General features: G+C 47.6%; 1 protein-coding gene across 1 annotated transcript in view; it reads right to left on the bottom strand.

The window, feature by feature from the left end:
• Positions 1-158: 158 nt before the first annotated feature.
• Positions 159-24,202, bottom strand: part of plxna3 (plexin A3) — a 57,770-nt gene continuing 33,726 nt past the window's right edge. The window contains 31 exon segments of the mRNA XM_086213152.1: positions 159-3,081; positions 3,363-3,513; positions 4,082-4,294; positions 4,376-4,545; positions 4,633-4,745; positions 4,834-4,911; positions 5,020-5,116; positions 5,533-5,636; positions 6,608-6,767; positions 6,918-7,064; positions 7,262-7,328; positions 7,466-7,566; positions 7,959-8,114; positions 8,284-8,426; positions 9,213-9,447; positions 10,311-10,454; positions 10,591-10,710; positions 10,914-11,033; positions 11,364-11,457; positions 11,583-11,753; positions 11,853-11,989; positions 12,093-12,213; positions 12,287-12,435; positions 12,677-12,867; positions 13,102-13,198; positions 17,068-17,144; positions 17,147-17,267; positions 20,641-20,755; positions 21,281-21,380; positions 21,485-21,641; positions 21,957-22,080. Of these exon segments, the coding sequence (XP_086069278.1) occupies positions 2,986-3,081; positions 3,363-3,513; positions 4,082-4,294; positions 4,376-4,545; positions 4,633-4,745; positions 4,834-4,911; positions 5,020-5,116; positions 5,533-5,636; positions 6,608-6,767; positions 6,918-7,064; positions 7,262-7,328; positions 7,466-7,566; positions 7,959-8,114; positions 8,284-8,426; positions 9,213-9,447; positions 10,311-10,454; positions 10,591-10,710; positions 10,914-11,033; positions 11,364-11,457; positions 11,583-11,753; positions 11,853-11,989; positions 12,093-12,213; positions 12,287-12,435; positions 12,677-12,867; positions 13,102-13,198; positions 17,068-17,144; positions 17,147-17,267; positions 20,641-20,755; positions 21,281-21,380; positions 21,485-21,641; positions 21,957-22,080 (4,069 nt within the window). The 3' untranslated portion in view covers positions 159-2,985.

Raw genomic sequence — 24,202 nt, 5'->3', positions numbered from 1 at the left:
TCTGAACAGTGTGTTGGGATGGTAGTGGTCTTCGATAATGAATCATGTAAAAGGCAGTCTTTTAGCAGGACCCCCCCTCACTCTCACTCTCTCTCTCCTCCCTCCCTCCCTCCCTCCTCCTCCTCCTCTCTCTCCTCCCTCCCTCCCTCCTCCTCCTCCCCCTCTTCTTCCTCACTCAGGTCCATTTTGGCCCCAAAGATCCAATGACAGTGAAACAACAGTAAGAAAGAAACAAAGGTGCTTTGTAGCTTTATGGCATCTCAGAGAGCCGGCAGACGGCTGCCGCCGCCGCCGCCACCGTGGTAGAACATCTTCACATTCTAAGGGGTCACCATGGTTACAGCACCTGCACGCAACGACCAAACAACTACCGACGGGTTTTAATAGGAAGCTTCAACAACCCACCCCGAGCCCGATAGGCGTGTCGGCGCGTTTCCAAGGGAACTCTCATGCAGTTTGACAGGAAGTGAGCCAAAACCCAGAGGATTATGAGCCGTCTGCATTTGTTAAGATGCAAACAAAACACCAGGTCACATGACAGCGAGACGACTGCCTCCTGCTGACGTGTGACTGGTGTCCAGACCTGAGAGTCTTCCAGTGCTACATTTCTGACCAATCAGAAAGACTCTGCTCCCTCAGACACGCCCCTTGGGACAGAGATGTGAAATCGAACCGGACGAACTAGAAAAACAAATGTTTTAATTTAAAATGGATCCAGACGAGTTGGGGGGGGGGGGGGCAGTGTTGGCAGCTTTTAATAAAACTTGACGTTCCACCCGATAGCTGGATGCGTTTCTGTCATGAGTCTGAAATGTTGCGAAGCGTCATGTGAAAATGTTCTACCACAGGATAGGGAGATGTTGGGAGGTGCAGCGCCGCCATTTCTCCCACCGCCATTCAGAGAATTCAGAGTTTTCACGCTCAGTTCAGTCTTGAGTTTGTGACCGTCTCTTCCTTCGCTAACAAGCCTCCTCTGACTCTCTGTGACATCATCAAGGAGAAGCAGACACCTGACTAATGGGCGTGGCTCCGGCTGACCTGGTGTGAAAACTCCAGGAATAAACTCTGGACAAAGATTGGCAAACTCCACCCCCCAAACACCACCAAAAGTCGTCTTTTATTCTGGTCCGTTTGGCCCTTAAGCACAGAGATGTCTCGCTGAGGTTCAGCTCAGACAGAACCACCTCCGCCCTCCTGTTGTGGCCCGGTTCATTCCGGTCAGGCCGATTGGCAAGAGGAACAGCATCGGTTCCGTCCAGTCTGCTGGCTCTCTCTCCTCCTCCTCACTGATGTGGCATAACGTTCAGCTTTGTACAAGTTCAGCTCCTGAAGATCCAAACGGTCGAAACCACAAAGTTCTTTACACGCTTCTTAACGTCTCTGTGGTTATTTTTTTTAATTGTTTATACTTTATCATCATTATTATCATCTTTCTTTTTTCTTGTTTACAATTATGGCCACAAGTCTGAAAGTTCCGGCTAAAACTACATTCCGGGTTGTTTTTGATCCGGGGTTTGGTCCGAGTCCGGTCCAGTTCTGACGCGATCCGGTCCGGTCTTTACATGGCACAGTATTTCCTCCTGGGCACGTTAGTGGGGCGCTGTAAAACATGGCTGCATGTGGGTGTATGTGCAAGATCCGACGTTGACGCCGCCGGCACCAACCATCGTTCAGATGTCCAGTCTACAGGGTCCAGAACCCTGATCCAGGTGGGTCCTGACGGACACCGGTTGCTCCACTTGCGTCTTTACAGATGGCGCCCGTGCTGCTGGAATGTATTAAAACAACTCTACTTCTATGAAGATTCTTCCACAGTCGTGATTGGTCGGCAGTATGTTACTTAAGAGTCTGGCGGGCCAATAGGAGGCCACCATGATGGACCAATGACAGAGCGGGTTCGCGTGGGGGGGGGGGGGGGGGCAGAGGAAAGAGAAGGAGGAAAGAGAAGGAGGACAGAGACGAAGGCAGGCAGAATAATGGTGAGGGTGGACAGAGAGGAGGAGGCGGGGTGGGGTCATAGAGGGTTGGGTCATGGACACAGGTTCTGGTCGGTCGGTAGGCATCAGGCTCAGTGTGCTGCGGTCCAGAGTGATTGTCCAGAGAAACATCAAGTGGTCATGAAACAGCTAATTTGAAACTTCGGATCAAGGAGGCTCCGCTCATCAGTCTGAGGTCCATCTGTCTCGGCTCGAAGAATCTCTTCCTTCTTCCCCGGGAGGAATTCCCGGAATGCCACATCCTTCCAGACTAGTTTCACGGTCGGTCAAGTTTATGTGGACGTCAGCTCGTTAGAGTCCGTTCCTTCATTAAAGCTTTAAACAACCTTCTGAATCTCATGAGCTAGAGGTTGTTTGTATTTTTCCCAACAAGGACTTGACCTTGACGCCTCCTTCGCTGAAGCTTGACCTGAACCTCTGACAGTGAATCCGGATCCTTCTCGCCGAGCGGAGGGTTCCAAGGAGATTTAAATTAACGACATCAGTTAAGAGACTCAAGTGAAACTTCAGGGTTATCGCCATATCGCTCCAGACTACAACGAGGTGTTTAAGGTCCAGTCTGGTCCAGATTGTGACCATCGGGGCAGGTCACCTGGACAAAACCGTCACGTGACCTTCAGGCCTCGAACCAAGCTGCATGTCCCGATGTCTTGGCGGCGCCTCGTTTGCAGATCTTTTTCCTTTGCTCCAAACAAAGACGACGCATCCTGAAAGTTTGTTTTTGTTTTTTGCAAAAATGACGCGTCGTGAATGAATCCACCCCCCACCCACCCACCCCCGCAAGGGAGGCAGTCGGGGGTCTTCAAGTCAACCAATCAATCAATTGACAAATACATTAGTGATGATTGATTGCCGAGGGCTGGCCGGCGGCGCTCAGTTCAGCTGACTGTTCAACAGTTCAGATCACGAAATGCCCTCAATCCCCATCCCGTCCATCCCCTCGTCCAGCCGTCCATCCTTTCCTCCTCCTCCTCCTCCTCCTCTCCTCTCAGCTGCTCCCAGACATCAGATTGATGGCTTGCTCCAGTTTGTGCCTCAGTTTATGTTTGCGACAGTATCCGTCCCTGTCCAACGCCGTCAAGATCTGTAGGAGGGAGACACAGGTTAGTGAGGACGTAAAAAAAACTTTACTCCACGACGACAAGATTACACTTGAGGGACAGAATTCAAACGAGGGACCTTGGTGACATCAGCAGGTCAGAGGTCAGAGAGTAGACGAGAGTAAAACATCACTGCTACCGTTGGCGGCGTTGGTAATAAATAAGTCATTGTGGTGAAAAATCCATAGGCGCTAAAGAAAAAAGCTGCTGTGATGTCATCAGGACATGTGATGTCATCAGGACATGTAACCCCGCCCCTCCTCACCTCTTCCTTGTACTTGTTGATGTAGAAGTAGAGCTCACTGAGGGCGCTGAGTGTGTTGAACTCGTTGCCGTGGAGACGGGACTGCTCTACCAGGTAGGCGTCCATGTCCTGGTCGCTGATGCTGGGCATCTTGGAGATGTCCCGGTAGTACCTGCGCGGCGAACACATCACCGTCACTCTAGGCTCAGGATTATGATGTGGTGGGACGACAGATCATGTGACCTTTGTTTCAAGCCATTTAAGCCTTTACAGGTGCCTCTGGTTGCAAATGGCTGCCAGTAACATTGCATCATGTGACATGAAACATCAAGCTCCACCATGTCAAATTTATGTTTACACTCACGGTGGCTAACAAGTAAAATGGAGGAGTTTTGAATGAGGAGCAAGTTGATGTTACCCTGATGATTGAACTGATGTTACGTACCCTGAACATCAGATGCTCATACGAGTTAGCAGATTAGCCAAGATGTCAGCTACCTCTCCACCAAAGCTACGGCTCTTGTAGTTATCAAAAACAGTGTGTCCGATTTTAGTGTGCTATATACATCTCCACCCAGCTATGGATGTTGGAGAATATAGTATTTTTACTGTAAGCGTGTTCGCTACCTCTCTTGCTGGCTCTTGTAGTTAGGTTCGCTAGTATGCTAGCTGGTGTATGTTAGCTATGTTTGTACCCAACTCTTTTAGTAGGCGATAACAGTGGGTTAGCTGTTAGCTACCTTTCAACCCAACTCTTATAGTTGGGGATGTCTTTAGCATAGAGCAGCTTGTTGGAGGGTGAGTCTTTGCCAAGCCGGTGTTCAGATGTCGAGCAGGAGTCCATGAAAGTCTGAGCTACAACCGACAGGCAGGCGTCCGTGATGCTGCTCTTGTGGATGTCAAACACAAACTGTGGATTCTTGATGACGTTCACCCAGAACCTGAGAGGAAGGCTGGACAGACAAGAAACGGGTTCATGTGGGTGTTCCTGATCACATCACCAATCTCGCCAGCGTTTGTGGAGCGAAACCTACCAGTTGCTCTTCCAGGTGTGTCGCACGTCGGGGTCGCTGATCTGTCTTTTGTCGGCCTGCTCGTCCAGAAAGTCAAACATGTATTTGATGGCCAATGGGAGAGCAGATCCACGGTGGGCGGTGCTAAACACGGTCTCAAACAGGTCGTCCACAAACTTTTGCAGTGTCCCCTGGAGGCAGGAAGAGTAAATCATGACTCTAAAGACTAGAGGTGTAATAATTTCCTCACGGAGGGAAGCTCGCTGTGCGCACTTTACCTTGGTAGCCAGCAGCCGCGTCAGATAGATTTCAGACACCATCTTACTGCCTCGGTCTCCTTCCCGCTGGTCACTGTGCTCGTGATTCTTCACCAGATGCCACAATTTTGTTCCTGAAACATAAAACACAGACTTGTAGTGCAGCGTATACACGCACACAGAGTGCGTCAGTCTGGGTCAGAACCAGCACAGGTGCGGTACCTGTCTCCTGGTCAGGCGTGATCATCGGTGCCCTGGATCTGAGACTGTCAGGACTGCTTGATGTTCGCAGCAGTGACTCTAAGGACAAAGACAGATCGGTGAATTTGATGATGAGTGAAAGAGATTGAGAGAGAGAGAGAGAGAGAGAGAGAGAGAGAGAGAGTGTGTGTCTGTGTGTGTGTGTACCATATCGGCTCAGGGATCTGGTGAAGGTAAAGGAGTTGGCAATGTTGTAGGCAGAAACCTGCTTCTGGACCAGCGCCACCAAGGAGCCGTCGGTTACCTAGCAACACACAACAACACATCCATCAATCAGATGACAATTTTATTCCTACGCAGATCGATTCTGCCCATTCCCCTTCATCTCCACGGTAACAAGAGAAAATTAAATAAATCTAAGATACTATCATGCATCAGCAGCCTGGGAGGTGTGGCCCAGAGCATCTCTGTCCGACACATCTGGCAATGTCCCTCTCTCAACTGCTTCCAAGGAGATGGACCTCAGCGGCTACATGTTGACCTGCGTCCATAGTAACGCCACAAACACGCTTCAGCAAGTGACTGTAAGCACGTCTAATAGTTTGAACCAAATTTACAGGAGAGATGCTTCAACAGACATTTCTATAGCCGCTCACTTGATCCCAGCGGACACACACTCGTTCTTCACCACCACCCTTCTTTTAACCCCGATGACATCACCTGGTAGTGAGCGAGTGTGTTCAGCCTCTTCCAGTCGCTCTCAATCTTGGTGGTCACATCCTCGTCCTGCAGGATGATCCTGGTCAGTCGTCCCTGACGCCATTCTGTCAACACAAACACGGAGTTACAGCGTCCACGCTCCTGCTCTGCCATGACAACATGGCCCTCGCCAGACCAGCTGACGACTCCCGGTTATTTCGGCCAGATCAGATGACTCCGTTTTACTGACTACACTAATAATTCCTTTCCTGTCTTGACCATCAGACTGGCAGCATGATTCTGACCCATCATCCTGTGATGCCTTCATGATATCATCTGTGACCATGCGTGAGTTCATAGGTCACCTGGGAGGTGGGTCAAGGAGTGTCAATCATGGTGACAGCAGAAGCGCCGTGTGAGACGCTCGCGGTCTTGCGTCATGCGTCAGGAAGAGCGGAATATGGTCGGACTAACCTTTGAATTGAACTCGAGGTACCAGTCTGTCACAAGAGCCATGCTAAACGATGTTTTGTGGTTATGGATGCTAGGTACAATAGCATCACTGTACATAAACACAAGAGATAAAAATAAAAATTGGGGTTTTGGTCATTTTTTTAACGTCACTCTTGTAAATGAGGATACTAAGGCGTGTTTTAACCTCTGTGGTTCTCACAATCACTGTGGAAATCAAGATAACTGTCAGAGCAGCTCCAGTTCCTTTCACCGACCCACCAGGACACGCGTTGTTGACATCAGTCACAATGTCAAACTAGACAGGAAATGCGAAACAATTCTGACATGCTTGTCCCGGTGACTCAGGTTCGTTGGGCACCCTGGAGGCTACATTGATTATGTCCCACTACAAGAATGTTTGTTATTCCTGACATTCAAATTTGGGCCCGACGATGGTCGGCAGCTGAGCAATCAGGTCATAACCTGGCTGAATTTGTGTCGTCTGATCCAGCCATTACTTAACAACTGTTTATGACTAAGATTAACTAAATAAACTCTTACTGTAAACTTGTTATCATCGCCAATATTTACAGATTTGTTTCCAATAATTGATAAATCCCTCTCCTGTGACCTGTGGTCTTACCAAGGTCCATGTCGTCAGCCTGCGGTCTCTGGGAGAACGGGATTCCTTTGTAAACGGCATCCAGGAGCTTGTCTTTGACCTGCGTTACCGTGTCACAGTTCAACACCTTGACGGGCACCTCTGTACCGGCCTCACCCTCCGGGGGGATGCACATCAGAGTCTAGGAGAGGGAGAGAGTCACATGATCTGACGAACACATGTAGGCTGCCTTCATGGTACCAAACCATACAACCAAAGGCAAACATGACGCATTCATAGGAGTACAGAGTGTGTGTGTATGTGTATGTGTGTGTGTGTGTATGCACGTTACCAGCTGTTTGTAGTCAATCTGCTGTCTAATGAGTTTGTCTTCACTCAGGGAATAACGCGCTTCGCCCGTGATGGCGTCAATCGGCCCTTTCTCCATCTGCTGCTTGATGGCGCAGTACAACATGAAGAGCGGCTCACCGGCACACTCCTGGGGGGGTGAGAGAGGTGGGGGTGAGTTGAGACAGGTTTGAATTCCTTCATTAGCATCATTTAATCCTGAAACTCATCAACTGGATTCAGCAAATCGTCTTTGTTCGCTGTGAGTAATTTATCAGCAATCTGATCTGATTGGATAAGAGGGACTTGAGAAAGCAGGGAGGAGGTGGGGAGGAGGGCGTCAATCACCTTGAGGAATCGATGCAGGAGGAAAGTGAACCAGTTTGTCAGCATCTTCTCAGCCACAGACTCTGTCCTGAAACGCAGAGGTCAAAGGTCAGACTGGAGCCACAGTCCTCTCATTCAAACATCACAAACCTCCCGTTGATTCAAATTGCAGCAGGTCAAAGGTCAAACTGGGCGGCAGCCAAAGGTGAAAGTTCATGAGCTGACCTCCTCAGCAGCAGTTTAGGATGGTTCCGGTTCTCCAAGTTCTTCTCAATCAGGTCGGCCAGCAGCTGTTTGAGAACCATGGTGGCGTATTCCATACGACCCTGGAACAACCCACAGCGCACTCGTTATTTACCAGTAACACACCAGTTATATTCAGGTATTAACCCTTAGCACCTCATTTAGCAACCAGTTATTTGTAAAAACCAGTAACACCTGCTGCTATCCAAATATTACTCAGTTATTAACCAGCTGGTAGCCAGTACCACACCAGTTATTATAATACATCTATTATTAACTATGTTATACATTTGGTAAGATTAATAAATGTTATCATGAATAAACCAGTTCTAACCCAGTAACAATTTTAAACCAGTAATGACACTCTTGATCCAGACAGAAAGTCAGATGATACAGATGGTCGGGTAGTCAGGTAGTCAGGCAGGTGGTCAGGTGATCAGGTTGACAGACAGATGTCAGACGGTGGGGCGGATACCTGAAGGGCGGCCATCAGCAGCGAGGCCACGTTGCCGCGGTCCCTCATGGAGAACGACCTCTGGGCCTCCAGCGTGTGGATGAAGGTCAGCAGGAACATCTTGTTGTTGAGCAGCTGACTGAAGAGACGCAGCGCTTTCTCCACGTTGGCTGGAGACTGAAGCACAGAGACGCCATGATGTCACAGCTGACGCGCGACCTTCTCAGAAACACATGGAACTGTTGCAGGGACAACCAGTTCTTAAGACGTAGCTGTCGGTTCTGAGAGCAGACTGTTGAGACACTGAGACCCCTTAGATCAGAGGTCATGTGAGTGGCGTACGTACGTCCAACTCTTTGAGGACGGGGTGTTCTTCTATTCCAGGGAACATGACTCTCATGGTGTACGTCCGATACTCCAGGAAGGGGATTTTCACTCCATCCATGTCGTTGGTCAGTTCCTGGATGTCTGTCTGGAGCTCGGCGAAGGCTGCGGCGAGGACGAGACGAGAGACACCGACGATGACTTCATGGCACAACAGCTCACGATTGACACACCGTTGAGTTTGATTCGCCAGTGAAGACGTAATTTTAACTTTCTGACTCGAGTCCCTTGAGTTCTTCACTCCAAAAAACTGATTTAAAATATTAAATTGGACTGATTTTATTGAAGTATTCCCACCCCAAATAACTGTTATTTAATCTTATTCTGTCTCGGCCTCCAACCTCGACTGCAAAGTACAAACTTTAATAATCGAGTGATTTTATACATCGAATGTCATGAACATTCAACATGTTTTTTACACAAATATATCAGATTCAAACTACATACAGTACTTCTGATCAGTTTGTACTTATCAATTAGTCATTATTTAACAGATTACTCACTTAAAGAAGGTTTGATTTTAAGGAGACACTGAACTGATGAGGAAGTAAAGACAGACTATTCTGAAATCTGTCATTATAAAAGAAAAGCTAATGAATGATTAGGGTGTGAGAGTGCTTCAATAACGGATTCATGCTCTCGCTCTCTTCATATGCTGATGACACTCACATTTATCTGCATAATGAATCTGAGACTCATTTGTTTAACAGTCACGAGTCCTTGCTATCACTGACACCTGATCAGCTGCGACCTGAGCAGGTCCTCCATGAAGACGTTAGTGAGTTGCTAAAGCTGGTTTAACAGGTTTCGTGAGGACTGACGATGAGATCTTTTGACCTCCAAAATATTCCACTTCAGCGAATGTGACATTCTTAAAACAACCAAACGTACCCTCCTTGCACTCCAGAGCCACCCGGCTCTCCAGGTTGTCCATCTGCAGCTGGAGACGTTTCAGCGTACGGTCGGCATCACGAGTCTTCCTCTTGTAGGCGATCAGCACGGCGATGATGGCTATGAGCAGCACGCCACCGCCAGCTCCGATACCAATGATGGCGGGCAGCGTCAGGGCGCTGTCAGAGTAGATATGGAGCGTCCCTGGGGAATACTCCAGACCACCAACCAGGATCTAAGGACAGGGTCACATGACAGTGAGACATCTGATCGATCAGGATAAATGTCTCGTCAATAGGTCCAATGAATACTTATTTATTAATAAAGTAACTAAATACTTTCATTTATCGAGTTACATTGACGTAACTAGATAACTAGAAGCAGTTAAAGACAGGCGCCACCTGTCTTCCCACAGATTATCATCAGTATCCAACTCTCGTTAGCAAGCTTTCAATTCATCACACACAAACACACACGTCATTCTCTATTAAAGTTCTATTAAAGGTTCTACATCAGATCAAAGCTCCCGAGAACAAACTAATGAATAAAAGATGACAAGAACCCATGGCACAACATTCTGTATTGATCAATAATCAATAGCTTTAATAATTAATCAATAGCTGGAGTGTGTGTGTTTGTGTGTGTATCCCTCTGATGTGTGATGTCAGACTAATTACCCAGAACTCCCTGCCGCTGCACCTCATGACTCTCACCTTTAGAAAGATCCTCCTCGACTCATCATATCAATAAATTATCATCTCCATCAATACTCATCAATCAGCTTCAACAGCAGCAATCAAAGCAAAACAGCTGAATTTAAAGGGTTTATTAGAGTCAACAATAATAAATTAATATGAAAATAACAAACAACTCTCACATGTCTACCTTTACCGTTTGGTTGATGGCTGTTTCAGGCGCCAGCTGTGCCAATGGTCGGCGAACAAGTTAACAAAGAGGCTCGTAAACTAGCAGCAGCCTTGACAACGACTGATTGATCGTTATCAGATGCGTGTTGATGTTTTGATTCTGGGGTCAATGACAACACATAAAACGTCATAATGGAAACCGTAGCATCATGTGACTGTACTCGCCACATACCAGGACTCGCTGCTCTCCTGTGAGATCCGGCGAATCACAGAGCAGTTGGTTCTCTGACACGGTCAGCAGGCAGGGTGACTCTCCAATCAGAACCGTGTAGTTGAGGCGGTTGTTGCCAGGAGCAGGTGGGATCAGGTTCTTCCCCTTCACACACACACACACACACACACACACACACACACACACGCACACACACGCACACACACGCACACACACACTAAGTCCTCCTCCATCATACACTCGCATGTTTCCAGTGAACTTTCTGTCAGCCCCCTCTCACCTTTAGAATGATGGGCGACCCAGGTTTCACCTCCAGGATCCCGGCATTCCCCAGGGGGTCAAAGGTTGGGTTGGGGTAGTGTGTGAAGGGGGTGGAGTTTAGGACGAGCAGCGAGGACACCTGGACAGAGGAGTGCAAATGTGACGATGAATTCGGATGGATCCTGAACCTGTTGTGGATCTGACTTCTTTAAAAGTCGGTTTGACAGGTCAGTTTTGTCATCATCAACTGAAGCATTCTGAACGCCACTGTGTCCAGGACCCATAAAAGTTCTAAGTTGTCCAATTCAAACTGTCAGGAAGTTGCGTCGGCATGTGCGTCACCTGGTCGAAGATGAAACCAAACTCGTCGGGCCTCAGCGCTCCTTCTGGTGGGCTGGGTTTACTGTAGACCAGACCAGGAGCCAGACATGTCATGGCACTGTCGTTGACCACGGTACAGAACTGAGGAGACAGGAGGGGCGAGGGGGGCTGTCAGCTGATACATGACAGCAAATCAAGCCTTCCAGGATGACTTCACAGTGATGTCATCAGTTTGAGACTGTTTTGAGAAGTGGGCGGAACCTTATGTAAACTAAGATGACATGTAAACACTTACAAAACTTTCTGACCAATTTAAACAACAATTTCCAGGTCTTTTCCTGTCTGAGCATCAGATTCATGACACGCGTGTTTACCTGCTTGTGAACCTAAATATCTGAAGACAGAAAGAATGTCGCTCAGACTGATCTTTCACAGTGGCAGCGAAGGTGGAAGGAGTTCAGAAGTTCTTACGTTGTTGGTCTCGACGCCACCGTATTTGGCTCTGACTTTGGGCTCTTGAATGGTGAGAAGGTTTGTCCCTGTGACGGTGATCACTGTGCTGCCACTGCGCGTGCACACACACACACACACACACACACACACACACACACACACACACACACACACACACGTCAGAGGTCAGGTCAGACATCATGTGTACTGGTGTCCTTTCAGTGTTGTGGTATTTACTTGAGGATGGTCCAGTTGGGCTCGATGCTGGTGATGGTGGGATCCTCTGTGTAGATGTATTTGGTTTCAGCACTTGTGATTTCAGCCCTGTCAATCATCAACCGGATGGTGGCAGGCCCAGCACCCGACAGGGAGGCAGGGGTTATGCAGATTATTTCCCGATTGGTTCGTCTGGGAGGAGGAGGATGAGGATCCAGAGGTGACATGTCAAATGTGTTTATACTTAAAAAATAACCCCATTAACTCTTTCATTAATGAACAAAAACTCACTTGACAAAGAGACACTCGTCTTTGTCCACGTAGACTTTGACACTGCTGCCAGCATCCAGGTGACGACCCGTCACTGTTAGCCTGGTTCCACCAGAAACAGGACCCCTCTCTGGGCGGACACGGCTGAAGCTGGGGCTCTTGAGGAAGAGAAGGAGAAGTTTACCAGTTCAATCCGAGTAAGAGAACCACAGCTGCCTTTTTTTTGTTTGGGGGGGGGGGGGGCCTTCCTGACAAACTCACCACAAAGGAGTAGGTCTGGGTGGAGAGCGTCCGGTACTCAGTGCTGCAGACGCCGATGCAGAGCTCCACAGACCCACCGGGAGAGTGGGGGAGGAGCGCCTCAGCCATGTCACACACGATCCTGGAGACCAATACGCTCAATCACATGTCCTGAAGGGCCCAGCAGTTCAGAAGCAGCGTTGGGACACACTCACCTCTCGGCGCTGATGTACTGCGAGGGGACGGGGTTACAGCGGACGCCGGCCACCTGCACATGTGCAATCTCCTTCACCTGCAGACCCAGGTTCTCCCCTTCGATGGTCACCCGCGTCCCCCCCTCGCGGGGTCCCGTCAGTGGGTCGATCTGTGATTGAGATGATTGATTATCAGTCTCTGCTTATTGATGCACAGTTATCAGGCCTCCTCGCCGTCTGGAACGTTTGATCACCAGAATCAACTAAAGGAATCTTTGATGACTGAAAATTCGGATGAATTGAGTTTTCACAAATCAGCTTCCATATCAACTTTAACCTGTCAATGATCTGAGCCTCACAGAGGAAATCAAGGGACAAATACGACAGGAGGGCATGGGTTCGATCCCCTACCCTGCTGATGCGTGGGTGGCTGCAGCGCAGGTTGTGGCGTCCGTGATGCATCCAGTTCTGTTCAGGTGATGGACAGTGTTGCCGCAGGAGACACTTCCTTGTTTCGGTGCACCAGCCGCACTCAAAGGTCGGCGGCGCTTTGAGGCACTGACCACAGCTGGAGCGCTGGGCCTCGCACTTGTACAGCAGCGCTGATGATACACACATAGACGCGCGCACACACCATTGAGAAGGAGGGATTAGCGATGATTTATTCAAATGTTGATCTTCTGTAATTAACATTTAGGCTTAAAAAGGTCCAAGGAAGGTAGAAGTAAAAACGCTCACAGACAAACTGGACACAAGTGGTAGCAGGAGGTGGTTCGACCAACATGGCCTCCGTGGCGTGACACCACCGCCATCACTCCCTGTCAGATCTTCCTTACCTTTCATAGCTGCAGGCTTGTCGATGAAGAAGTCGCCATCCCAGACAATTGAGAAATCCACTGGGAGGTCGCCAGCCTCGTTGCCTTCGTACCAGTACTGTGAGGGAGACAGAGACGGTCAAGGTTTTACTAACAAATCAGAAAAAAATGCATGAAAGAAGGATATATTGGAATAATACCTGGTCATAATGAATAACTGCAATGAGTATTTAAGGCTCTGCCGACGTCTTAGCAGCTAAAGTCGCTAATGTTCTTGGAGTTGTAGCCCACACCTGTCTTAGCTTCTACATGCAAAAGCTAATGAACAAGCCTTTACTGATATAGGCTACATGTTACAGCTAATACTTTTGTAGTCATAGCAGCTGTAGCATATTTTAGCGAGTCTGCTGCTAAAGTTGAATGCTGCTAACACTGCAACACAGACTAGCTGATGTTAGACACGACAGCTAATAGCCAATATCTGTATAATGAAGCTTTTTAACAGTCACAACAACCAGCACACACGGTGAGGACATGAATATATGCGTTACAGTACTCTGTAAAAACAAAATGTGGGGACATGAATCCACACACTGATGTGGTACAGACTCTCCTCCTTAAGAGGGGATGGGAGGGAGGGGACTGGGGCCATCAGACCCTCAATTAGCCCTCTGGGTGAAGGTGAGGTCAGTGTGTCTCCGGGAAATGAGTGTAAGTTAATGTGATGTCCCCTGAAGGAACGGGATGTCAGTGTGTGTCTGTGCAAGTGTGTGTGAGTGAAATGGATGTCGTGTCCTGATTATGTCCTCTCGATTCAACCGGCACCAGATGATGTCCAACACTTTCTAATTCGAATTCAATCATAAGCTTTTACCGTTGTATTTTCTGGGGGGGGGGTTGGTCCACAAGAGACATTACAATAAAACAGGAGGCACATCAACAACATAAACATGTACCAGCACACCCTCGAACAGGCTCTGTGATGTTGTGAGGACCAGTCAGGATGGCCACAAAGACAGAACCACACACACACACACACACACACACACACACACACACACACACACACACACACACACACGATCAGAAAAACTAGAGTTTTTCTAAAACACTGAAAATCGATATGTCTTAATGGGGCTGTTCAGCTGCTCATTTTATTAAAACACACACAAGCACACACATACATTAAGTGGTGGCAGCTGATGACCTGACTTCAGCAAAAAATATGTACTGTAAAAATACTGTAACACACACACACGCACACATTAACTAATTGCACTTCAGTTCAATATTCCCTCCTCAGCAAGAACGATTTCACCATCCAGCTTGACGACTTTTACCTCAAACATGAGGACAGAAAACATCTAACTATGTCTAAAGGTCCTCGTCTCTAAAACGAAGTGATGAAACTAAAAAGAACTTTTCCTGCAAAAACCACATTATCATAACCCAAAGTGTGTGTGTGTCTGTATTCACGCGCAATGACCACACAGCTGAAATATGTGGAACATCAGGCCCTACCGAGAGACGTGTGTCTAATGCCCTGATTTTCCATTAGAAGGAGCCAGCTGAGCCCAACAGAGCAGCAACCCACACACACGCGCACACACAGACACACACACACACACACACACACACACACACACACACACACACACACACACACACACAGAGCTCTCCTCCTGAACACACATTTGAAGCTGTTGCTCATCACAAACACACCTGGACGACCTGCTGCTCCTGAAAACCCACTTGCCTGATGAGACACATCCTGCTAGTGAAACATTTGATATTGATGAGAAGAAATGCACACACACACACACACACACACACACACACACACACACACACACACACACACACACACACACACACACACACACACACGTCATCACAACCTTCTATTCACACTGCAGTAGCGATGAGCCGCCATCCTCACAGGGTCAACACAGTCAGCTATGCTAGTGTTACCATAGCGACAGCATTGGGAACTTTGACACAATAGATGGTCACACGGAGGAGATATTTTTGGTGTTAGCATGGCAGGGATGAGGTATCTTTGTATTCCAACAGACATTAAACATGGCAGGAATGAGGTATTATTTTGTAGTCCAACAGGAAGTGATCATGTCAGGGATGAGGTATGTTTTGTGGTCCGACAGGAAGTGGTCATCTCCTGGTTCCTCCAGCAGGAGCCAATGCATTTTTTCCATATGATTGTGGGTGACTGAATCAGTAAATCAGCTCTGTGGTGAGCAAAAGCTGATGAGACTTTCAGGTTAAGTTCATCAAGATCAACTTCACTAATGAGCCACTTTGATGATGCTTGAAATCTAAATGCAATGGTTAGCAGTACAAAGCTAATGCTAACGCCTAGGAAGGAACTAAATCCTGGGTGAGGGAACCGCAAGCTCAATGATGCTAACTTATGTTTGGGTTTTAGCAACTCAAAAGCTCCACTGTAGTTTGGACCAACAAACCAAACGTTTGTTGATGACTACAAGAGCGACTGCTGCTTCTGATCATGGTCAACTTTGTTAGGGAGGAGGAGGAGGACAACCACTGGACACGCCAACATACCGAACCTGAGCTAGTTGATGTAAGCACTTACAACTCTACAACTTATGATGCTAAGCTAACTAGCATGTGTGGAAGGGAAGGGTCTCTATCTACTCTGCTGTCTACAAGAAAGATGAACAATAAGTGACTTTGCCTTTAACACCACAAATGTTTTTGGGGCGGTCCTCACCAGATTTATGAACATTTATACAAATCACATTGCCGCGCAGTGACCTTTTATTTTGAAAACTGAATGTTGTCATGGTGAGGAATGTTGCAGGAATGTATGTGAGTGTGTGTTGCACTAAATGACCAGTTTCCTCTGGGAATAGTAACTTAATTAAAAACAGACTCTCCCTGTGTGTGTGTGTGTGTGTGTGTGTGTGTGTGTGTGTGTGTGTGTGTGTGTGTGTGTGCATGTGCATGAGTCTGGCATCTTCAGCCGACAGGAGGACAGATGAAGGACAGGAAATGAGGGAGAGTAGAAGGAGAACAGTGGTGTGTGTTTTCAGAATGCAGGACGGCGGATGGCGAGTGTCGTCTTGCAAAAGGATGATAATCAATCAGCATGTGTGTGTGTATGTGTGTGTTCCTATAATTGAATATCAGTCAGACACATCAATAGCGGCTGTCCACCGAAAGCCTGACCTCTGACCCCTGAAAGTCTCACACACACACACACACAGGGGAGAAGGTCGGGTCACACTAATGACTTCACCAGACACTCGGGCGTTGCCATGACAACCACACAGATGGACGACATGAGGGATGATGAGGGTACAGTCGGGACTGATGATGTCATCATGTTACATGCAGCAGGAGCCTCTGTGAGGACACTCGTCTGCAACCTCCACGGTGAGGATGTTCTTTAGTTCTGAAGACACGTTTGGACTTTATGCTAATGCTAACGTCAGCATTAAACTACAGAGGCCTCGAATTGAGCAATAAACAGATGAAATTCTTCTCCATTGCCGATTACTGTTCACACAATCAGAATATCACACGTCCTGTTTTCACGAGTCCACGCTGCTTTTTGTGCTGTGTTACCACTGGGTGACATAGAAAATGGCATCCTGACAGTTTGTCAGGTTGTTCTGAGGCAGCATTCATGTCCTGCCCCCTGTCAACTTGCTTTCCTGCAGTCACGCAATCCTTTCAACCGGGATCTCATCGTTTCTGTCTTGATAACAAGTCAATAATGCTAACGTGCTAACTCCCTGAGGCTTCATCCAGCTGCATGTTGATGTCTGTTGGAGGGAACAGCACTGCATCTTCCACCTGGAATCTATTTCCTGTTCTGATTTTTAAAAATGTCATCAGCTGCACTATGATGAAAGCGTTGGGAAAAAATGTAATGAACATTAAACTCAAGACAAACACGAGACATCAACAAACAGTCAACAATGCAGGGTAGCGAGTCCGTCTCACCGAGGTGTTCTGACACTGGATGCAGGAGGAGTTGAAGCGAACCGCTGGATACGCTGAAACTTTGCCCTGGATGTTGACACACACTCGTAGTTCTTCTGGCCCGACTGAGGCTGTGGCAGGTTCCGAGCTCGCAGTGTGATAGGACGAACCATCCCAGCCGGCACCAGGATTTCGGAGGTGGGAAGGATCTGGGGACAACCCTGCAGAGAGAAGGGGAGGAGTTTCAGCACCTTGAGATGATGGGTGGTGCACACTGGGGGTCCCTTGTTGGCGTGGCTACAGAATAAACACCAACCAAACACCTCGCTTGCCAGTACTGCGCTGTCCTCACATCACACCTTCCTGCACACAAAAACCTCCAACCTGATGTTAAATTGTGAAGATGGTGAGTTTTCATGCCACAGCGTTTGCCTGGCTGGGCGGAGCTTCCAGGCCTGCAACACAAAAACCTCCAACTGAAAAAAGAAATGCAGGCCTGGAAGCTCCGCCCAGCCAGGCAAACGCTGTGGCATGAAAACTCACCATCTTCACAATTTAACATCAAGGTTTCAACATTAAATTTGGGGGATTAAATCACAATAACTTCATAGTTTAACATGTCCATTTCTGTTGTCAGCAGGTGGCGCTTGTTAGTATTTTCAGGGCAGAAGGGACCATGTAAGGTTACACCGCAGTGCCACCATCAGTGTGCGCGGGATATAAGTTCAGTCCATCTACCTTTAATGCCACTCCAAACCACTTTAGAAGTTGAGAAGGCATCTGAGAGTTAATGGAGAGTAATGGACAGCTGTTGATGCGCGCGCACACACACACACAACACACACACACAACACACACACACACACACACACACACACAACCACACACACACACACACACACACACTCTGGCTGTCTCTCGGTGGAGTGAACCTTTATTAATGAGCGCCACCAAGGTAATTAATTGCCTTATGACTGACAGGAAGACCATTAGCCCCACAGGAAGTGGTCCACAGCACAGCAGACACCATCGACTGTGGAGATGGTGTGTGTGTGTGTGTGTGTGTGTGTGTGTGTGTGTGTGTGTGTGTGTGTGTGTGTTGTTTGAGTGCACACACCTGAGTGTATATACGTTAGAAGGTAAAAATAAGTGATTCCAAATGTCCTCAATTTTGCTTTTTACAGCTCAAATCACCAGACGATGTCGACTGTTTCACCCCAAGAAGCTAAAACTCAAAGTCTCGTGAGATTTTCAACGTTACGACGGCCCTTCAGTGAATCTTGTGTGACGTAACCTTTGCGTTGTCTCATTATTTGTGGATACAGATATGTCTGGGTTCATGGGGGGTCAGCAGGATCTAACAACTTGAGGCTGTCTTTGGACATGAGCTGTGCCCACGAGCATGCTGGCGTGCCACTGCTCAGGTGATCAAAGGTTCCTTTCAAGAACAGCCTTCAGTTGTCGGCTGTTGGGGTCACCACTGGCTCGGACGCCTTTGTCGCTTCCAAACTTGGGATTTCATTCGAGATGGCTAACGTTAGCTAGCGCAGAGCTGCTTGTCAGCCACCACAGAAACATCAGGGCTAGCAGTTGATGCAGCAGTTAAAAAGGAGCTATGCCAGGCGTCCCCACACCAGTCCCAAGTCAGAAAATACTCCTTAGGTTCTCCGCTATCACGTCCACATCACGGAGGCTTAGCTGAGACAAAGTGACATAAAACGCAGCTCCACTTAAAACGACGAGCATCTGGTTTCAAAACCATCGTTCTCTCCTAAAAGCCCCCCGGGTTTGAGCCCCGGCTGGAGCACGGGGTCTTTCTGGGTGGAGTCTCCATGTTCTCCCTGTTCCTGCTGGGTTCTCTCTGGTACTCCAGCTTCCTCCCACAGTCCAAAGACATCAAGAGGGGACCAGGTTAATCCAGACTCTAAATTGACTGTAGGCGTGGCTGGGAGAGCCAATGGTTGTCTGTCTCTATGTGTTGGCACTGCCATGGACTGGTGACCTGTCCAGGGGGAAGGCTGCTGGGATAGGCTCCACCCCCACCACCCTTAACAGAATAAGTGGTAGAAAATGGATGGATGTGTACACGTAGATTTTGACCGTGATTTAATTGTGAAACATGTATCAAAATTGTGCTGAGATGAAATCTTAAGGGTGATTTGGATGGAGTGGAGGCTTCACCAGGTGAACAAAGAGTCAAAATAGGTTCTTTTACTGCCTCTGGCGTGTCCTCGTTGTCCACTACTCTACTTCTCTGGCTTATAAAGAAGCTTTTACTCTGAAGGACACTCAGACCGGGTTGAATAGATGAAGTAAAACCATCCCTCTCCATGTTCTCGTCTCCTCTTTGTGCAAACTAATTGCCTGCTAATTAACAATAATTGCTGTGATTGGCTGTTTTCATGTCAATTAAGTGGCAATTCATCTCCCATTAACCAATTAGCCAATCCGAGGTTGTTACTGTCACCCATCACGGCAACAAGGCGCCCAAACGGCTCACTAACGAGATGCCTGATCTCAGCTCGTTAGTTTTGCTCTCTGTCAGCTGAAACGTGCAGATCTGTACCAACAGGAAGTTATTTGTCAAACTATGAGATGACGTGTCCTCCTCAGTTGTGTACACACACACACACACACACACACACACACACACACGTGGATTACTTTGTATCATGTTGTTCCGATGTGTTTGTTTTTAATTAGTGACCTGAAGGTGTCACGCATGAAACGACATTAACAGGCCTTTGCCAGTGTTTGCTTTATGATTTCCTTGTGTCACTGTGACTGCTGCATCTGACCTTTCCACAGTTTGTGTTTTGTCAGATCCTTTGGTGTCTGTGTGTCACTCGTCGATCATCTGCTCACTCCCTGATGACACCTGCCAATCAGAAGCTCAGATCTGCAAGCGCACTGTTCTGGCTCCAAAATGATCCCCCATGTTCTCTCATAGTTGTGTTGTCCTTCACCATGTTGATGATAAAGAAGCCGCCATTGTTATCTGAAATGTGTTGTGACTTTTAGAATGTTTTTATGCTTACTGGTTGGTGACTAAGTTGTCCTGTGGCTGCTGTCGACGAATCTGACTGAAGACGCCGTGCATGTCGACTTGTAGGAAGACAGCTTGTCCGTCAGGGACACTGAGTGTCAACAGGGGATTTCCTGCCTCAGGTTTGTCTGTGTGAACGTTCTCACGCAGCGCGAAGCTGCTTGAGATCAGCAAACGTCTGTCAGCTGGAAAACCACCGACTGATCACATGATTCAGTTTGTTTCATCAGAGTTTCTGATTCTTCGACTGTCCTTGCCTCATCAGCTGCACTTAAATCTGTCAAACCGTCCTTGAATGCATCAGCAAAGAGACAGCGCTGCCAGTGTGTGTGTGTGTGTGTTTGTGTGTGCGTGTGTCTGTGTGTGCAAGACCTGAAGCTTCTCTGATGTTTACTGAAGTGTGTAATGACGGCGAGCAGCTCTGACCTCCATCACTCACCAGAACAGATGAAGGACGACTTGCGCACTTGAACCAGGGCACAAAACTGGAATAAAGTTATAGTAAAGCACGTTACTGAGCGCGCCCTGTGGGTCTGAGCTGCACTTACATCCATGCCGCTGACCCGCCCTTCCTGGAAGGAACAGTCCTGCAGGTTGTTGGTGCACACGTGACGATATTTACACCAGTGACACGGAAACACGCTGCTGACGCAAGAAGTACACCTGAGAGAGAGAGAGAGAGAGAGAGAGGGAGACAAGAGAGAGATGTCCGTCACTCATGATGACATCAATCTGACCGGCATGAACATACGTGGAGAAGAGGATACAGACTTCCTGCTTCCAGGTCTGGTTTTTGTCCAGGGTTACAAGACAGAAATATCTGACTTCCTGGGTGAAATTTCTCATCAACCCAGGAAGGTGATTAACGTCTAATGAACAGCCTCTGTTGTGTGTTGTGGTGGTGAAACCGTGGCAGCGTTGCGCGTCTGGTCACGTTAATGTTAGCACGACGTCCCCAAACGTATAGTTTGTCTGAGTGTGTGTCGATTGAAACGCACCACAAGTCACCAAAGTCAATGTGTGAGTGTGTGCACCTGAGGTCATGAGGTGCTGTCACCATGGCAACCAGACTGTCCCACCTCCCCCTGCCCCGTGATTTCTCCCAAGAGGGAAGAAGAGACAAGGAGACGAAACAATGAGGGAACAGGAGACAAGGGGAGGAAAGCAGGAGGAGACAGGAGGACTCACGAGTTGAGGACGGAGCAGTTGTAGTAGACCAACGTGGTGCTGATGAACTGGTGTCCCGTCTCAGTGGATCGGAGGCTCAGCTGAACGTCACGTTTCTCTCCTGAAGTCACCATGGCGACAAACAAGACATCATCAACAACATGTCAGGACAGCAAACATGTCGTACAGTGTGTGTGTGTGTGTGTGTGTGAGTGTGTGTGGTACCATAGCCGTAAGCGTGTGTCGGCAGATCTCTCAGCGATGGTGACATACATGTCACCTGACCTTTGGCCACGACCTCTCCGGGCGTTTCACTCAAGTCCTCAAAAACGCAGGACACACCCCCTGACAGCGACGGCACGTTCTGCACTCGAATGGTCAGCTGAGGACAGAGAATGTGATGGTGTGACATCATCAACGGTCATCTGATCACATGACTTCTGCACAAATTTACAGACCAAACACCAGATAATGTTTCCACTGAGGGCTGTTAAAGACATCAACTGTATCATCCCTGCAGCATCAAAGGTGTCTTTGACCTCCGGCGGTCGAGTTCGGACCCGGTTCGATGGTCTAACTGACCACCAGGTTCTGGCTCGGCCTCCCCGAGGTCCTGACACAGACAGATGAACCAGTTTGTGTGTGTGTGTGTGTGTGTGTGTGTGTGTGTGTGTGTGTGTGTATGTGCGAGAATAACCTGGGTTGCCGGGGAGGTGACGGACATGTTGCTAGGGGTGATGGAGATGCTGACACACTGATCCAGCCGGGTGTTGAAGTGCTGAGGCTCCTCCCACTTGTCACATGCATCCTGTCTGGAACATCTGGAGAGGGTCAAAGGTCACACAAACACCTCGTGTTAATGACAGTTTGATTTCTCTAATGAGGTTTATTTAAATGTTACTGATTGTCATTTGTTCCTTTTCTTACTTTATGAGTTAAAAATGGGATTTAAATGTTATTTTCCAAATTTTAAAAATTTGTTTTAACATTTTTTTCTTGAATTTCTTTCTTTCTTTCGATCCATTGACTTTTTAAGTATGTAATTTAGTTCTTCTTTCAAATCTTTTCCAGTTTTTTTTTAAACAGTTTTCATGTGAACTGTATTTATATATAAATATGCACTTATTCTAGATTTTTGTTGATTTAAATGTATTTTTTATTGTTTGTTTGTTGTCATTGGAGCCAAATTTATGGACTAGTCTTTTTCACATTTAATTCTATTCTACTGATCTTATCTGAGTCCATATTTGTACCCATTTTTCAAAGCTTAATCATCCATTTGTGTGTTTCAACTTTTGAATCATTTGTTTGTTTAACGTCTACATGTGTGTTTACTAATGAACTGAACAGGTTGCAGATGAGATTAATAACAGAATCAAATGCTGCAACATGCTGATGATCTGTTTATGTCTCTTTAGCAGCAGATGGACGGCGGGACACCAGATGACGCGCCGAGATGACGCACAACTACGCAGAACTATTTATTTGTTTACTGACTCCTAGTTCATCTGCCGGCCTCTCGTCCGTCGCGACGACGTCTAGACTTGTGCTGAACGCGTCTGTTCAGCTGCTGTCACTCACATCCTACATCTCCCAGAATCCCATTCAGGACATCAGAAACTGCTGGGGATCACATAACTTCTATGACATGTAACCATGGAAACAGACAGCTGGACAACTTTGATATCCTGGTTCTCTAGAGACAGGGGCTGCCTGTTTGATTCCCTGTGTTGTCTCAACCTTGGTTTGGTGTCCCTACAGACGATTCTCTGTGTTATCGGCAGGGACACAGGATGAAGGTATGTGCCCCCCCCAAAAACAACCCTCAAAAAGATTTACTTTCTTTTGAAACGGCGTCCGTTCACACTGATGTTGAGTTAATGACATCACACATCTGAAGTAGTGGAACACAAAGACTTTAATTTGAAGTGGAATCTGACTGATGTTGAAGCCACAAGGAAACCTGCCAGTGGTCTGTGTGTGTGTGTGTGTGTGTGTGTGTGTGTGTGTGTGTGTGTGAGTGCATTTATAGAAACGTTAATGATGCCTCATGGGAACACACACGTTGGAGGATGTTTGCGTGTGTCCTTCATTCTCTTTCATGCCGTCTTTCCTCTGTCTCGCACATTAATAGAACATTCCTCTGTACCGTGAGCGTCGCGAGCACGCTGATGGCGTCGTCCCATCACAGAACGTCAGCTGGTCAGGACTGCTTCAGCTCAAACGTGTCTTTGTGTCTTCGAAACAGGGCACAACGAGTCCAAATGGAAACAAACTTTTCTTTCAATCTCCAGGTCTTTGTACTCAGTCTGTCACCAACCCGACACTGGTGATAAGCCACGCCCCTTTTTGCGCTACTGGCTGATCTAGGCGCCAATAAATGTCAGTGATGAGTCCCTCGTTATTCTACACGTAAAGATGCGGAAACAAATGTCCCCTGACTTCCAATCACGGGTCTTTGACGATTTACCTACCAACATGTTTGAAAGTTTAGGTTGAGCATGTTAGCAAGCAGTAGCTAACACTACAAAGTGAGACAGAGACCTCTGCTACCTTCAGTCTCAGCCTCCCGCTCGTCCTTTCCCTCGTCACGTCAACTCACTTCGACCTGCCAGCGCCCCCCCGACAATACGCCAGTAAGTTTAAGGGTTAAAACAATTTAAATGCTTGTTTTATCAACATTAATTTCCTTTGTTTTTAATTATATTTGTTCATTTTCCAGCACTCCATTAAGTTTATTGACTGGACCCGGAGGGAGCGGCTCTGGATGTGACAGCGATGGAATGATTGAGTGAGTGAGTGAGTGAGTGAGTGAGTGAGTGAGTACATCCTCAGTGTTGGAACATGCATGTGTGGGTGAAGCAGCAGACCCGTTCACCTCAATGAATCCCAGAGGCACTGAAGAGGAACCGCAGTCCACCTGTTCGCCTTTTACCACCTTGT

The sequence above is a fragment of the Aulostomus chinensis genome, chromosome 9, assembly GCF_037954235.1.
Source record: "Aulostomus chinensis isolate RoL2024-O1b breed Wild chromosome 9, RoL_Achi_v1.0, whole genome shotgun sequence".
Lineage (NCBI taxonomy): Eukaryota > Metazoa > Chordata > Actinopteri > Syngnathiformes > Aulostomidae > Aulostomus > Aulostomus chinensis.
This window is presented reverse-complemented; position numbering and strand designations above follow the sequence as displayed.